Raw genomic sequence first — 14482 nt, forward strand, 5'->3', positions numbered from 1 at the left:
TGACGCCTTGGGTCAACCGACTGCAGAAGACGATATTCCCGAATGACCAGAGGTGGAAGAAGCCGAATCCGGAGCTCTATGCGTTTATGAAAGATATTCTGCATTAGGCAAGGGAAGATCCGAAGGTGAATGCATATAATATATAATATACGCGCCTAGAATAGCAAGTAGAAGCGCTGATGTTGGCGACCTGTCGCAATATATCCGCTGCGGTACGACAGGAATTTACTGGCTCATCCCAGTCCAAGGCTTTATATTCTACTAATATAACTGGGATCTAGTCCTCGAATAACTGGGCTCTGCCCACAGACTTTGATATAACTCCTCTCGAAGCGTTTGATCATGTCATGTTGAATGATTTTAACGCTGGAACAAATTTTGGTTTCCCGATGCAATTTTGAGATGTCGCGTGGTCCGCCCTGCAAAATCCATACGTCCGAAGTTTCAATCAATAAACAATTCTAATTTAGAGAATCTGGGTATCATCGTAGCCATGTCCACCTGGGTAATATGTACAGTTCGAATAAAATCTACGCAGTGGGCCACAATTCCTAACATCTATATTGCCAGACTGGCAACCGAGCAGATCTAGTCGCCGTATATCATATAGGTAACATTGCACCCATTTCCCTGCTCCATTTGACTATCGAGCTTCGTCTATCTTTCGACGATGCGCTCCAATCATTACCAGATACAGATTGTCGCTGTGAGATCTCGTATCTACTATGTCGCTAAGGTCGACAAAGGTTAGTACCGCCGATATGTGAATCTTGGGCGAAAAAAAGACTTACAAGTTGCGCAAGTAATTCTCGCCCGAGTTTGGTAATTCGTCATCGAGCCATTCCAATCGTTTGCGTCCCTCTGCGTCATTGCCGAATTGGATGAACTGGATGGTAACAGCTGTTCGGTTTCGCTTCCCGTCGTTCAAAGATGAAATCAAGTTTTTGATCGGATTTTCTACACCGCCGCCAGGCTCATCGGATTCTTGCCACACTCCATCCGTCAGCACGTACACGCTTGTCTGCTTCTCATTTCGCGCAATACGCTCCAGGACAGTGCCGAGCCTGTCTTCCATGTGGGTGTTTTTGGGAAGCGTTTTGTTTCGGAATCTGGCATTGATGCGATCAACAAGATGGCGTGTTTCGCTTTGAAAGCTAAATCTGCTTTTCTTTTTGACGTCATCTGGAGCTGATGTGAAAATCAATTCGACTCCATTGGGGTCGGCCTTTTTGGCCAGACTGATCATGGCCCCCGCCATGTGTATGATGTCGGATAGATGAGCCTTCATCGGTTCTGCGTCATCAATGACGAAGACTTGATCGCGGCCTTGGAGCTGATCAATAATCTCGACGACTCCTTGTGGAGGGTCGGCGCTTTGCTTCTTGTTCATCCTCCAAAGCTCGACATCATTGGCAGTCACCACGGGGAACTTGAATGTGTGCGACTCCCTCTCTCGAGGGAGGTTCTGGTCTGGTTTTGCCGTCAAGCCCTCGTCGTCGAGGGACAAAGGTTCTTCCCGTAATACACTGGTGATCTCGAGCTCTTCTTGGAGTACGCCATCGGCCTGATCCACAACTGTGTCGAAAGTCTTGATGGTAGGCGAAGATGGAGAGCCTTTGATCTCTCGCGGAGATGTATTCCCTCGCCCTGTCAGAAGGTCTCGAACCCCAGGAATTGCACCTGGTTCTGTCTGCGCATGATCCAATTGTTTTTGCGGTCTTTGTGGCAATGCGACAGAATCTCTTCGAATTCGGTCCAGCAATTGGGCGAATTTGACGGACAGCATCTTTGGGCCTAGGCGAGCGTCGTGCGGCACTAGCATATGATCTTCAATCAGAGCTACCAGCGGCTCCGAGATCCTATCAAACGCTTTCCGTCCGTCAAGCGCTTCCTGGTGGAATTCCTGTATGCATGCAAGCCTTTTTTCGCCATCGTGAAAACAAATTTCTAGTCCGCTGTTTTCAAGATTTCGAAAGGAACTTGTCTCTTCCCGTCTCTTCTTTTCGTATGCGCTCAATGACCTATGGTCCCAAAGGATACATATAAGGGCCTCGCTGAAAACAGTGCCAAGTTGCCATATGTCGGAAGTCAAAGGAGTCATCTCTGACTTGGGCTCGGTGTGATCCAGGATACGTGATGCCTCAGGCGCACCTACTCAGACGTTAGCAGTTTTGTATAGCACAGTAAGAAAGGCATATGTACTGCGTGTCCTGCTGCCATCGTTGTCTTGATGGTTGAATCCGTTCTGAGTGTTCTGAAGAGAGGTGCTGGTATCGAAATCCGTGAGCTTGAACTCAAACTCGTAATCGTCTGCTGAGCCATTTTTGAAGAATAAGATATTTTCAAATTTGAGGTCTCTATGGGTGCTGTAAAGCAATGAGAAATTGATCGTGATAGTAGTGTTACGTAGGGGGAAATATTACATGCCAACCGTGGCTCTTCCGGGATGGTGAAGGTGGTTGATTGCTTCTACCAACTTGAACAACTTCGTCCAAAGATAGATGAGCTCTTGATTGTTCCTGGGTACGCGATGGGTTTTAAAGAAGTCCCAGAGGTTACCGCCGTTGGCATGTTCCAAAACAATGACGCTTTTTTCATGCTGAATGAATGATCCTAGGTACTGGACAATGACGCCCTCGCAACTTCGACCAAGTGTTTCGAAGATGTCAGCCTCCTTTGTGAAAGCCAGGCTTGCCGCAGGGTCTGTCTTGGTATTGTAGATCTTGAAGACGACCTTTTTCTAGTAAGAGATGAGCATCCTCGAGCGCAGGATCCAAAGCAGGTGTCTACTCACATTGCTGACTTCGCAGCACTCGGGATCCAAATCAACTTCGTAGATCGTAGTCCTAGACGTGGACTCTGATTGACTGAGTCGGCGCCAACAAGTCACTGGTAGCACTCTTTCAGAGTCAAGATTCCTCTTGTGAATCACGTGTGATGTAAATCGGACCGGCCAAAATTTACACCAGTGTTGACCAAACTTCTTAAGCATGGCCTGTCTCTGTGGGTCGTGGCCGTGATACAAGCCCTCCGTAAAGCCGCTCGAATAGAAGAACTCGTCGTCGCGGTCATGTCGACGGAACCAAGTGATGAAATGAGGGTATCCAATATAAACCAAGGTGGACCAAACCCGGAGATAGTGCTCCAGAATCAATTCGGCGGCAATGGGTATAGGTGGGGAGCCCCTGTCCAGTTCACGGGAGACTGTTATCTCTGTCCAGTATCTGGTGAGTGTGTCTTTTGAGGCGTACTCCGAGGACTTTTGGTCGATGTCGGTTCCTTTCTTCCAGTTCTTTTCGACGTACTCGGAGAAATGGTCATTCCAATGGCTTCGGACCTCTCCGTCGTTGTCATTGTGGGGTTGCATTGCCACCGCGAAAGAGGATTGAATAGGCTCTTCCCTGGATGCTAGCCCTGGGCGACCAGTGGTGTTACTGGCAGAGAGATTCCTGCAGGTAAATACATGAGTTGGACAATAATGCGTTGTGACCAGATGTGACTATATGTTAGTGAATGTGCAACGATGTGCGTGCGACAAAGGCCATTTATGAGACAGCAATGAAGACGAGTCATAGTGAGTATTGGGGAAAAAGCCAGGGGTGCTTGCCTCGAGTATGGTCGTACAAGGATTCGAAGGGGGCTGATGACAGACAGATCGGGCGTTCGGCTCGAAGGATTTCTTTAGTAGTTGGCCTTCTTCTGCCTTACGCATCCTGAGCGCCTGGGGCAGACATGCCAGGGGCATCTCCTCTTGACGTCAAAGTGGCTGCAATCTGCCAAGGGAAGTGCAGCTGCTCTGCTGCTCGGGGATTTAGAAGTGCTGGTGGTGGCGAATAGTTGTGCATCTGTAAAATGACGAGCGCGTTCCCGTAGTTTTGGTTATCTTACCTGCATGTAGAAGATGGGGAGAAGCTGCAAAGGTCTTCCAATGCGTCCAATCCCAAGCCTTCGAGGCGCCATTCGAGGCCCCCCTTCCACCCTTGCGCCTCAATTCTACACATTATTTTGTGCATATAACGTAGTAACGTGATTGAATAAGCCCAATCAGCCGCAGCCGAGCCCAAGAGTAGTGAAAAGGTCCTTGCTGCCTGGACGTGTTTGCCTTACTGCGGTGCCTTTCATGGTGGGCGCACCAAATTATGGCTGAAAACGCAAGACCAGAGGCCTTCCGGTTTCTACTGCGTACACGTGGAAACAACGGGAGAAGTAGTTCGGAAAGTAAACGAGTGTAATTCTAGCTACGGGCAACAAGAGTGATAATCTTTGGGTTCGGACCTCTCAATCTATGCGTGGCAACGAGTAGCTGAAGTGTGGTGAACTAGAGAGGGCGGAAAGCTGCTGCAGCTGTGGGGGAAAATGGGTACTAACCTTAGCACCTAACAGAAAATCTCACTCCGCGCAAACCACAAACATAGACATTTCTATTTCTCCCATGTCGGTATATTAGTCTGGGCCAGCCCGTGTTTCTATGACTAAAGTAGGAAAAGACTCAAATGGAATCCGATCATCCCCCACGTACCATGGTCCTGCTCAATACCGCATCATGCCATCTTCGAAATGTCCTTCTCACCAACAGTGACAGCCTGACCCTGCGCCCGCCCTCTCAGATACCTGAGCACGAAAAACCACACTACAAAAGAGAGAAACATCATGACCAAACAGATCGCAATAAACATTTCAAAGACAGGCAACCGGAACTGCCATGCATTCTCCAGTGATTCCTGGTCCTTCCATTGAAAAACACCGCTCTGGAGAAAGCTCTGCGAAGATGTTGTTAGATACTCTACCGACCGTGATAGACTTGGCACTGCAAGCATTGCAAGTCTTACAGCAATGAATGTGCCAGGGAGAAAGACTAGCGTGACAAGGGTGATGATGTGCATCGATGCTGTTTCTTTCTCTGTGATCCCAGCGATTTCCTCCATCCGCTTAGCTGACGCCTGAGCGCTTTGGGCATAGATCGTGCTGATCTGTACATTTCGATATTGGGACACTCCATCATACTGCGGGGTGAGGAACACACAAGTCAGCACAATATTCTTGGCGTTGAGGCCAGGGGTCATTCTTACCAAGACTTTTGCTTCTTTGACGAATTTTTCCAGGCTTTCAAGTTGCTGTTGTTTGATACACAGCGAATTCTCCAAGGATTTCAATCCCTCAATAAACGTGTCCAGGCGATACAAGTCAGGATGGTTCTCATCCTTGAACACTGATTTGCGCAGCCTTTCGCGCTGATAAAATTCACTCATCGCATGAACAACATTGGCATCCAGCTTAATGGTCAGAATTGCTTCCTGCATGGCTTCTCCGTATCGATGTAACTTTTGGTTGTCTCCGAACGAGTAGTGATCCAACCTCAGATACTTGTCCAGCTCTTCTTGAATTTCATTCTCCTTATCTGGTAAAGTCGTATTATTGGAACCCGAGAAGACACCTTTCCACCACGGGTCATTGTTCTTCGGTCGAGTCAAATCCGCATCGGTGTCGTTCAATTTGCGCTTGCTGAAACTTCTTCGGAATCCCGATGTAACACTTTGCAAGAAGCTAGACTGTCTGCGTTCTTGGCTCATGTTATTTGTGTCTGTTCGAGTCATTTGCTGCCTGATCTCGTCCTGCAATTTTTCGAATCGAAGGCCAAAGTCAAGTTGACCATTGCTGGCTTTGTCGACTGCTTCACGAGCTTCGTGGTCCAGCTCGTTGATATACAATTGCCAATTTTCATCCACTGTCTCCAAGATTGAAAGATGAATCGCAAGAGTAGCAACGAAGGCACTTGCAGGCGTATTGGATCCAGAAATCGATCCAGAGTGCAATTGGTCTTCAAACACATCGCAGATTTGCTCTCTCGTGCTGCTATTACCTTTTACCGTAACCCATACCGTTCGCCCGGTTTGTACATCAAAGGAGTGATATACAGCCAGTGGCCGTATAATGAAACTCCAGGGTGGCCGAGACTCGGATTTCTCGACAACACGCAAGAGAAATGACATTTGAAATCCGGATCCTGATCGGCCAACGGACCTAATCCGCATCTGATTTGAGGGCGGTAAAGCCAGGCTGTCATCTCCCTCGAAAAAGGCTAGACAGACATCTTTTGGTTCCAGCATTACGCCAAATGAGCAGACTGCTGGGATGAAGGCTGTGGGAATTTGATGATGGGAGCTGAGATACGTGAACATTGCATGCGAACAACTCAACGGCTTTCGTGAGTTTGGTGCCTCGATTGCACTCGGGATTGATTAGTCCCCATGTAATCCCAGATGGCATATGTGTCTTACATGTATCTGAGTGATGGATCTTCCGTGCCCTTCTGGAAGAGTGTTTCAAGCTCAGCCTGAGTGCTGGCTTCAGAGTCTGGCACTATAACCAATCAATCTCTCAGCTGGGCATTCTCTATTGATGATCGAATTCGTAAGGATGACTTACATCATTCCGTGCAACACAAGGTCCTGCCGCATGTGGCCCGCCACTGCCACTCATTCATCCCACCAGACATCCTTTCCACAAATCTCGTTCAATAATTGCAGTCTTCCTCCTAAAAGATTCGTTACAAGACGACTGGGCCACGTTCTCCATTTATCTCAGTGTTGCAGCCCAGTGATCGCAAGCAATTCAGCCTTTTAGTGCGCGATCAAGTCAGCCAATCTTACGTCGTATACTTAACACCGTCATAGATGTGTTACAGGGGGGGTCTTTACCGAGTTCAGCTTTCGCGAAAGGTAGAACACGTATTTATCGCCAGATACCTATTGACGCCTGATTAGAAATTGTTGCACAAATTCGTCGCATCGTGTCTCTCATAGCGTTAGACGTACAGTTACGGACACGCTACCAAACTTCAGGCGTAGATAATTCTCAAGCTTGTCTTTTCGGAGCCTGTACATCGAGACAGAGTTGTACACCTCCCCCATTGTGTCTCTACCAGGATGTGAAATAAAGGTGTCTGATGTCCAATTTCGATATAGTCGATGTCTTAGTAGATGCGACACTATACGTGATCTGTTGCTTTTCGAAATGCGCCTAGAGATGGGGCGATGAACTTTGCATGCCCGGCTGGGTTGCCAACCAGCGGTCGGGCACTTAAATGCTGCCGCGGCATCATGGCTGGGGGCACCTCCAAAACCCTGTAGAATTGAGGCTCAAAATCTCAAACATGGTTTGTTATCTGGCGGAGTCTGAGTGAGTATGTCTGAGTATCTGCTGGGATGGTGGGCGGCAATCAAGCCGTGATCGAAGAGCATGGCCAGTCTGAGGGCCGCGCCGTCCCAGGTCATCGGCACCTCATTTCTGTGTCAGCCAATCAGAATTACAGCACAAACGCCAATCGGCTTTCTTAATGCGACCCAATCTGAGAGCCGGCGATGATTAGCTGGCCCGGTCCGCACTGACGGCATGAATGCTACGTCCAAGTATGGAATCTCCGTTGTTTGGGAAAACATTGCCCGAAGTTGTGTTACATGCAACAGGCGCGATATGCCTTGTAGGGCAAACCCGCCTCCACCGGCTCATAGAAATCGCCGATCATGTATCCAAACATATGACCTTTCTCTGACCGAGGTAGTATAAAACTGTATTCACAGCCCGGATCTGCCCTTTATGGGCGGAATCAAGATGAGAGAAATATTCGGTGTCGATATTCGGGCACAGCCGTACGCATCTCGAACTTTACCTTCTACCTACCGATTTCAACTGAGTATGCCTGGCATGGATACCGGCAAGAAAACGAGTAGAACAACAAGATACCGACATATTGGTGGTACAATCTAGTGAATGTTGTTTGCTAGATGCCATCAGTCTTTGTTGAACTGCCGACTAATTATACCGCGGCCGATTCGCGCTTCTAGAACTCTTCCACCAATGCAAGCAGCCTTGGTACATATCTCTGAGCCAATTCCAGCGCCGTCTCCTCTTGACGCAATATTCAAAGTCTTGCTACCAGTGCGTGCGTTTCGGTGAGGCAGCTCTTCGGCCAAGCTCTCTCTGCTTTTCGACAGGGCTATATTGAGACCAGATTCCCAGTCGAAGCCGCTCGCATAGCCACGGTCATTGTGACCCCATTTCTGAGCCTCCGTATCGGCGCCTTTGTCAAGGAGGAAGCGCAGCACTGCCAGATTGCGACCGTCCGGTCTACCCTCAATTTCGTCCGCAAAGTCTGTGCCGGGTCCGGAATGGTCGACCGCTGAGCGGACCAAAGGGATTGCGTTGACTGGATTGCGTCCAGCCTCGAGCAAGAGTTCGATTGTTATCATTTCCTTGATCCCACGAAAGCACGTGAGCGTACCCTCTAGACCACACTTCGCATTTTCTCTCCCCATACAATGGATTTTTTTTTTTAATTATCAATGCGAGAATACCACGTTTCTAAATTTAATTAAAGCAGATCGATGCTTACGCAACTCTATGGAGCGTGTTCAAAAGTATTATATAGCGCTCGAATACTCATATTACCCCATGGAATGCGCAGCGTTAAGGACGGAAAGCTACCTCACCACTAGCGCGGTAAAAAGAGCTATAGGTTAATATATTCCAGGCTATCAAGAAAAACGGTCCATTTTCGCCAGGTAGATATGTCCTATGACTGCCCGCCTAATGATAAGGATCGGCGACGATTTGATGACTACACAAGTCTTTGATTTTTCCGGTCACTTTTGCGTGTTTCCTTGCGTGTTCAAGTCGGTGGTTGTAGCATTGGACAGAAGTGTAGAAATGAGTGTGGTTGTGGCGGGAGCTGCTGAAGCTATAATAGCTCGATTGGAAATAGTCTTGGTCGTTCCCCACCGCTGCGGGGGTCTGTGGTGGCTCACAAGTCTTCTGTAGTATATTATTACTTTTACTACAGATAGGTATCTTGTGAAATGGAGATTTCTTGTGAGCCACACAGTTCTTGTGGAATGACCCACTATGACGCCCACTGTAAGCCCCTTGTAGCGTCACTGTAACCATCCACTAAGTCAAGTTGGCAAAAAGTCAAAATTATAGTTTTTTCTTTCCTTTTTTCTTAATAACAACTCAAGTTGAACGTTCGACCTATATAATGATTACGGAATTGCAATCTTTCAGTTATACTACGACGGATTTACGGATTTGCAAGGAACGAAAACAGGACGATTTAAATTGGTATTTGTATCGCAGTGGTAGCTTATAATGGGCTTCCAGGAGAGCCACAAGAATTGTGTTTTATACAAGAAATCTTCATTTCACAAGATATCTTTGCTGTACAAGGCTTGTAGCGCTTGTATGAGCATTACAACTCTTGCTAAGCCCCACAATCTCCCACTATTAGGCATTAAGTCGTTTCACTTGGCTCTCTGAACTATTCGATGGGATGAACTTTTCGGTTAATCGGCATAAATACATCCCAATGTATTTGATGGGCCATCAACATGTGTCATGTATTATTTTCCCATTACAATCTTTTGGACTGGGCTTTGGTTTATTCATTGTTATATTACTCAATCAGCCGTGCTCAAATTCAGTCTATCCCCCATATCCTAGACAAGTCCCAAAATGGCATTAGAGTAACCTCAAGATTTCCAGACCTTTGCAACATATTCCTCGACGTCTGCCAACAACTCGTCTGGTCTTTCCATGGACTATGAGAATGTTAGTGTCGAATACCATGATAACTGAAAAGGTGGAACAACATACCGCGAAATGGCCTCCATGCTGGTGCTCATTAAAAGTCACGAGATTGACGCTCTTTTCAGCCCAGCTTCTCGGGACGGGCACGACCTCTTGCGGAAACAGGGAGTATCCGCAGGGTTTGGCGACGTATGGAAGGCGAAGTACTGCCTTGTCCGCCACCTAGAGCCAAAACATCAGTAACTTGCACGTAGCTGGAGGTGAGGGATGAGCACATACCACACTATATCTCGCAATACCTGGAACGTCTTTCGGGTCTCCCATCTGTGGTTTGTTGTGTTAGTTATCAAGCTCAATAGAGAAAAGAAAAGGGAAGATGGACGGATAACTTACCCCACGGTTGTGATACAGAGCACGCGGATACGTGTCAGTCAGCCAGTAGAGCATGACGCTCTCGAGGATCTTGTCCAGCGGGGGATCTTGGTCCGAAAACTCGAGGAATTTCTCCCCAATCCTAATTTCCACGGTCAGACTTTGATCATATTTTTGAATTTGGGAGATATTTGAACAAACTCACCATGCCAGCAGCGCGAGCGGGCTCGCGCTCAAAGCTAGACCCATTGTTGCGCCGCGCGTCCCCTGCTGCATCGCAAAGGCCAAACCGGTATCAATCGCCTCGGAGGCTCGCTGAAACGCGTGGTCCTCGGCCGCATCGCGCGTGTCGATATCGACACCGGGCGGCGGCAGGCCCATTTGGTTGACGTGCATCCCCCGACATTCCGGGAAACTCAGCGCCATGATGCGGGCGACAAAGCTGCCCAAGTCGCCACCCTGCGCAAGATACCCCGAGGCGCCAAAGCCCAGACCGAGCATCAACTTGTGCATGGTCTTGGCGACCTGCACGACTCCGTAGTCTGAATCGACTGGCGGACCGCCCGAGAAGCCATAGCCTGGCAGCGAGGGCACAATGATGTGGTACGGCAGCGTCTCTGAGGTATACTTGGCGCGGAGCAGGTCGAGCATGTCCAGAAACTCGTAGACGGACGCCGGCCAGCCGTGCATGAACACAATGGGGACGGCATCTGCCCGTGCGGAGAAGAGCGCCAGGAAGTGCACGTCGGTTGTGTAACCCGTTTCATCATCGCGGACTGGGGCCCGGAAGCTTGGGAAGGAGTTGATTCGGGCCTCGGAACGGCGCCAGTCAAAGTCGTGCAGCCAGGCGTGCTTGGCCGCCGCGAGCCAGTCGCGAGTCATGCCATAGCGGCGTCCGGCGTTGGTGTTTTCAAAAGTGGTCGGGCCAATTGGGGAGAGCTCGAGCAAGGCGCGAAAGTGCTGCAGCGTGGCCTCGTCGACGTGGACTTGGAAGGGTTTGACGTCGAGGGTCGAGCCAGACGGGATCTGAGCAAAGTCGGCCATATTTGCACCTTGTTATTGAAGAAATGGGGAAGACACAAGACAAGACTGTAATTGTTGATTATATTACGTGGATTAAGCAAGATGAGCTCTACATTATATAGTTCTCATCTGACTGCAGGAGATCTTGAAGTTTGTGTAACACACTTGTTTCCCCTATAAGCAGTAGTGGTTGCCTTGATCATTCAATCTGGGATCAGCATCAAAAGTGGTTGATTCTTGAAATTTCTGGTTGCTTCTTGAATCTTCGCTTGAAATAATGACTAGTTGATTCTCGAAAGTTCTTTTCAGTCTCAGCAACTCGAACTGCTCATTAGTCCATTCGTTTAAGATTGATTATCTGACATAGGGACGGGCCGGCTTATTTCCCACGTCAGCATGGCGCACACCTAGTGAGATGGTGGCTCCACCACTGCTATCATACTCTAAGAGTCTGGTGCCAATTATTTTATTACTGGCGCGCTGCCCTGCACAATCAGACAATCCAGGTATAATTTGGACGTGTGTAACTGTACAAGTATAAGCAGGTCTCTTGTAAATCATATTGAATGAATGCTCGTCATGTGTTATTATATCTAGACAGATTAGGTAAAAGTCCCCCGGTCATGAAAACCGGGGGCTGTCCCTGTATTTAATCAGTTTAGCTTCAAACCCGTCCTGTCCTTGATTGTGCTTCTGATCAATGAGCCTGGTAATCGGTATATGAATATGGTTATAAGATAACTCTATATATCAACCTGGTATCATGTTCTAGAAGTATTCTGCGGTACGCATTTCCGATTGAAGAGTGGGCAATTACGAGAAAAGAGTTACAGCGGCCCCGCAGCCCCAAGGTCCCAAGTAGCAGCTAGTCCGTACAAAGCATGCCCCGCGCCATAGCGGCCAGGTTCTGGTGGTTTGTGCCTCCAGGGCTGTCTCAGATTTCCGACACGACCAACCGACCATACGGCCAGTGAATCTGGCATTGGCCGACTGAACCACGGTTGAAGCAACAACTTTTGACTCGTATTAAGCCGAAGCCTTCAGATCAGGTGGCAGCTCGATCCACTGTTACCAATCTTTGCCCATGTTGCATGAGCTGGACAGGGCAGGTGGGTCCCCACGACGGGCGTTACACTGGTAAGATCAACGCTTCAGGAGGTGTCGCCGCATCGTTGTCTCGAGATGCACAATCTGTGGCATTGTGAGGCATTCCATGCTCTAAGTTGGCAGTGGAAACTACACAAAGTGTTGAACATCGTGACATGTTCAAGACAAGAATCAACCAATATGCATATATATACCGACAGCCACACGTCTCGATAACAGGAAGAATGTCTTTTGCAAGCCGGTCTTCTTACAGCACTCCGATACCTCTTTGAAGCTTCATATTCGCTCATTTTCCGCCGTGCGGTCATCAATCATAATACATCTTTTTCACAAATATCTATATCACCTTGTCAAGATGCAAATCTCATTCATTAGCGTAATCCTCGGCCTAGCTGCCATCTCTTCTGCAGCGATTGCCGACGTCGAGGGTGTTCGGCATGCTCCCCGAGACTCGATCATCATGACCCGCCAGAGCGGGAGCGCCAACGGCAATCGGCCTACGCCATCTGGGGCCTGCTGCGTCGCCAATACCTCGCTAAAGCAGGACACCTGCACTGCTACCGATGGCACCCAGGGGCGATGCGTACCTGGAGGCAACGACTGTAAGTACCCAGCAACCACGAACATGACATTATATTTGTAAGACCAGCGACTGACATGGACTTTTCTTCTTTTTGCAGGTGGAGGCTCTCTGAGTTGCGTCGCCCAGTCCAAGCTGACCTGCGACGCGGCCATCATTGAGCGCGGCAAGAGTTTGTGTCGTGCCAATGCCGGCAATGGGCAGTTTATCGATGGTGCCAAGACGATTTCCAGCTTGAGCCAGGCCTCTGTCAATTAGATGGGGTGCATGATGTGAAACAGGGATCGGATAAGAATCCGGTGGATTGTGGGGGCCGGACTTGTAGGAATCACGGAGTCCGGCACACTAATCTTGTTAATCCAATATCGAACGAGTGTCAAATTGTCCTCTTGGATCACGTCCTTGAGACGAAAGTCTTATGATACAAATCATATCCGATCTCTTCATCCGTTCTTGTTCTTGTTTATGGTCATTGTGAACCAGGTAGTCTGGCCCGATACATGTACAATGTCAGACTCAAATGACCTGCCATCTACTACAGTCACCTCATCGGAGACATTCTTAGCCAAGCATGAACTGCATGACTTGAGGATTTATTTACATGAAGCTAAGATAACATGATGGGCTAAGAATCAGACATTGCAATCTGGGCTCTGTCTCCAAACGACATCCACCTGTAGATTGCACACAGATGCTCCAATCATTAGTTGGAGACAGTCTGCTGCGCAGAACCTGCACCATTCCAGCTCTCTACAGCAATGACCTGAAAGTTCATGGTGCCTAGGTCAAGGCCAACATTCTTCCAGGCATTGAAGTGATTCTCAATTGTGACCGTGCCGCTCGTACGGCCACTCTCGCGCACCGAAATATACTGGTTAAAGGTGCTCGTGCCCACAATGGACGGCTCATTGACGCGCTGGTTCTCCCAAATCACATAGGTGCCGCCGTCGCTGGTGACGGTGCCCTTTTGGGTGCCCGTCTGCGAGTAGCCGCTCGAGTCTTCAATGACATAGTATTCCACGAGCGGGTTCTCGGTCCACCCATACACGGACAAGGTGCCCAGGCCACTGCTGACGCTGAAGGAGCCGCTATAGGTGATGGGACTGTGTGCAATAGTCTGTTAGTCATACAGGGGGATAAGTCAGAAGGAGAAGAGTATGACGCTCACGAAGTGCTACCAGGGTTCCAGCCAACACCGACGACAAAGTCCTCGGTAGTGTCAAAGGTAAGAGAGAACCCTCCGCTGGAAGGAGTAAAGTCTACAGTACCGCCAGTGGTGTAGTCCTGAACGTAGTTGGTACTACGAGATTCGAGTCCAGAAACGTTGCGGCGGGCTAGCATGAGTGGGTGGTCAGGCCCCAGGAAGAAATTATGAGGACCGCGTCTTTCGACATGCGGAGGCAGCACCTCGGCAGTTCCCGCGGTGGGAGCCGCCAAGGTACCCGCCGCAGCCAAGAGGCCGAGTGCCACGGTGTAAAGTGTCATGATGGAGGATGCAGTTTGGTCAATGGAATCAGAGTGGTATTGGAGTATGGCTTGGCTTGTCTTGGAACGTCTTGGCATTCCTAAAACAGGCGAATTCTGTCTACTTATACTCTCAAGAGGGCCATCATGATCATGAAGCTAGTCTTGTCCTTGAATGACTCTCACGGAACCACTCGCGCGAAAGGAAACACAACATCATCAAGTTGAGATCAACCGTGACTTCCTATCTCAACTAAAGCATCATTTCTTTGCGACCTTGAAGCACCTTCGCTGAATTTTCCACCATTGAGGCCAAGACCTGGAGTGTTCAACATGATCAACCCCGGGTGACCC

The 14482-nt window shown here is 48.9% G+C and overlaps 6 protein-coding genes across 6 annotated transcripts; 1 reads left to right on the forward strand and 5 right to left on the reverse strand.

The window, feature by feature from the left end:
- Positions 1–787: 787 nt before the first annotated feature.
- Positions 788–3367, reverse strand: PFICI_13872 (uncharacterized protein; the record flags this gene model as incomplete). Its single annotated transcript, XM_007842453.1, has 4 exons — positions 788–2151; positions 2203–2366; positions 2424–2740; positions 2795–3367. The coding sequence occupies 4 exons, from the start codon at positions 3365–3367 to the stop codon at positions 788–790; spliced, it is 2418 nt and encodes an 805-aa protein (XP_007840644.1).
- A 1174-nt stretch (positions 3368–4541) lies between these two features.
- Positions 4542–6179, reverse strand: PFICI_13873 (uncharacterized protein; the record flags this gene model as incomplete). Its single annotated transcript, XM_007842454.1, has 1 exon — positions 4542–6179. One exon carries the CDS (start codon positions 6177–6179, stop codon positions 4542–4544), a length of 1638 nt encoding a protein of 545 aa, XP_007840645.1.
- A 1611-nt stretch (positions 6180–7790) lies between these two features.
- On the reverse strand, positions 7791–8249 carry PFICI_13874 (uncharacterized protein; the record flags this gene model as incomplete). Its single annotated transcript, XM_007842455.1, has 1 exon — positions 7791–8249. One exon carries the CDS (start codon positions 8247–8249, stop codon positions 7791–7793), a length of 459 nt encoding a protein of 152 aa, XP_007840646.1.
- Positions 8250–9524: 1275 nt separating this feature from the next.
- PFICI_13875 (uncharacterized protein) lies at positions 9525–10998 on the reverse strand (the record flags this gene model as incomplete). The annotated part of the gene is made up of 5 exons (XM_007842456.1): positions 9525–9593; positions 9649–9804; positions 9862–9906; positions 9976–10096; positions 10160–10998. 5 exons carry the CDS (start codon positions 10996–10998, stop codon positions 9525–9527), a joined length of 1230 nt encoding a protein of 409 aa, XP_007840647.1.
- Positions 10999–12439: 1441 nt separating this feature from the next.
- PFICI_13876 (uncharacterized protein) lies at positions 12440–12922 on the forward strand (the record flags this gene model as incomplete). The annotated part of the gene is made up of 2 exons (XM_007842457.1): positions 12440–12686; positions 12765–12922. 2 exons carry the CDS (start codon positions 12440–12442, stop codon positions 12920–12922), a joined length of 405 nt encoding a protein of 134 aa, XP_007840648.1.
- A 445-nt stretch (positions 12923–13367) lies between these two features.
- On the reverse strand, positions 13368–14149 carry PFICI_13877 (Endo-1,4-beta-xylanase 1; the record flags this gene model as incomplete). The annotated part of the gene is made up of 2 exons (XM_007842458.1): positions 13368–13767; positions 13833–14149. The coding sequence occupies 2 exons, from the start codon at positions 14147–14149 to the stop codon at positions 13368–13370; spliced, it is 717 nt and encodes a 238-aa protein (XP_007840649.1).
- Positions 14150–14482: the final 333 nt, after the last annotated feature.

This window comes from Pestalotiopsis fici, assembly GCF_000516985.1.
Source record: "Pestalotiopsis fici W106-1 unplaced genomic scaffold PFICI_Scf_12, whole genome shotgun sequence".
Classification (NCBI taxonomy): Eukaryota; Fungi; Ascomycota; class Sordariomycetes; order Amphisphaeriales; family Sporocadaceae; genus Pestalotiopsis; species Pestalotiopsis fici.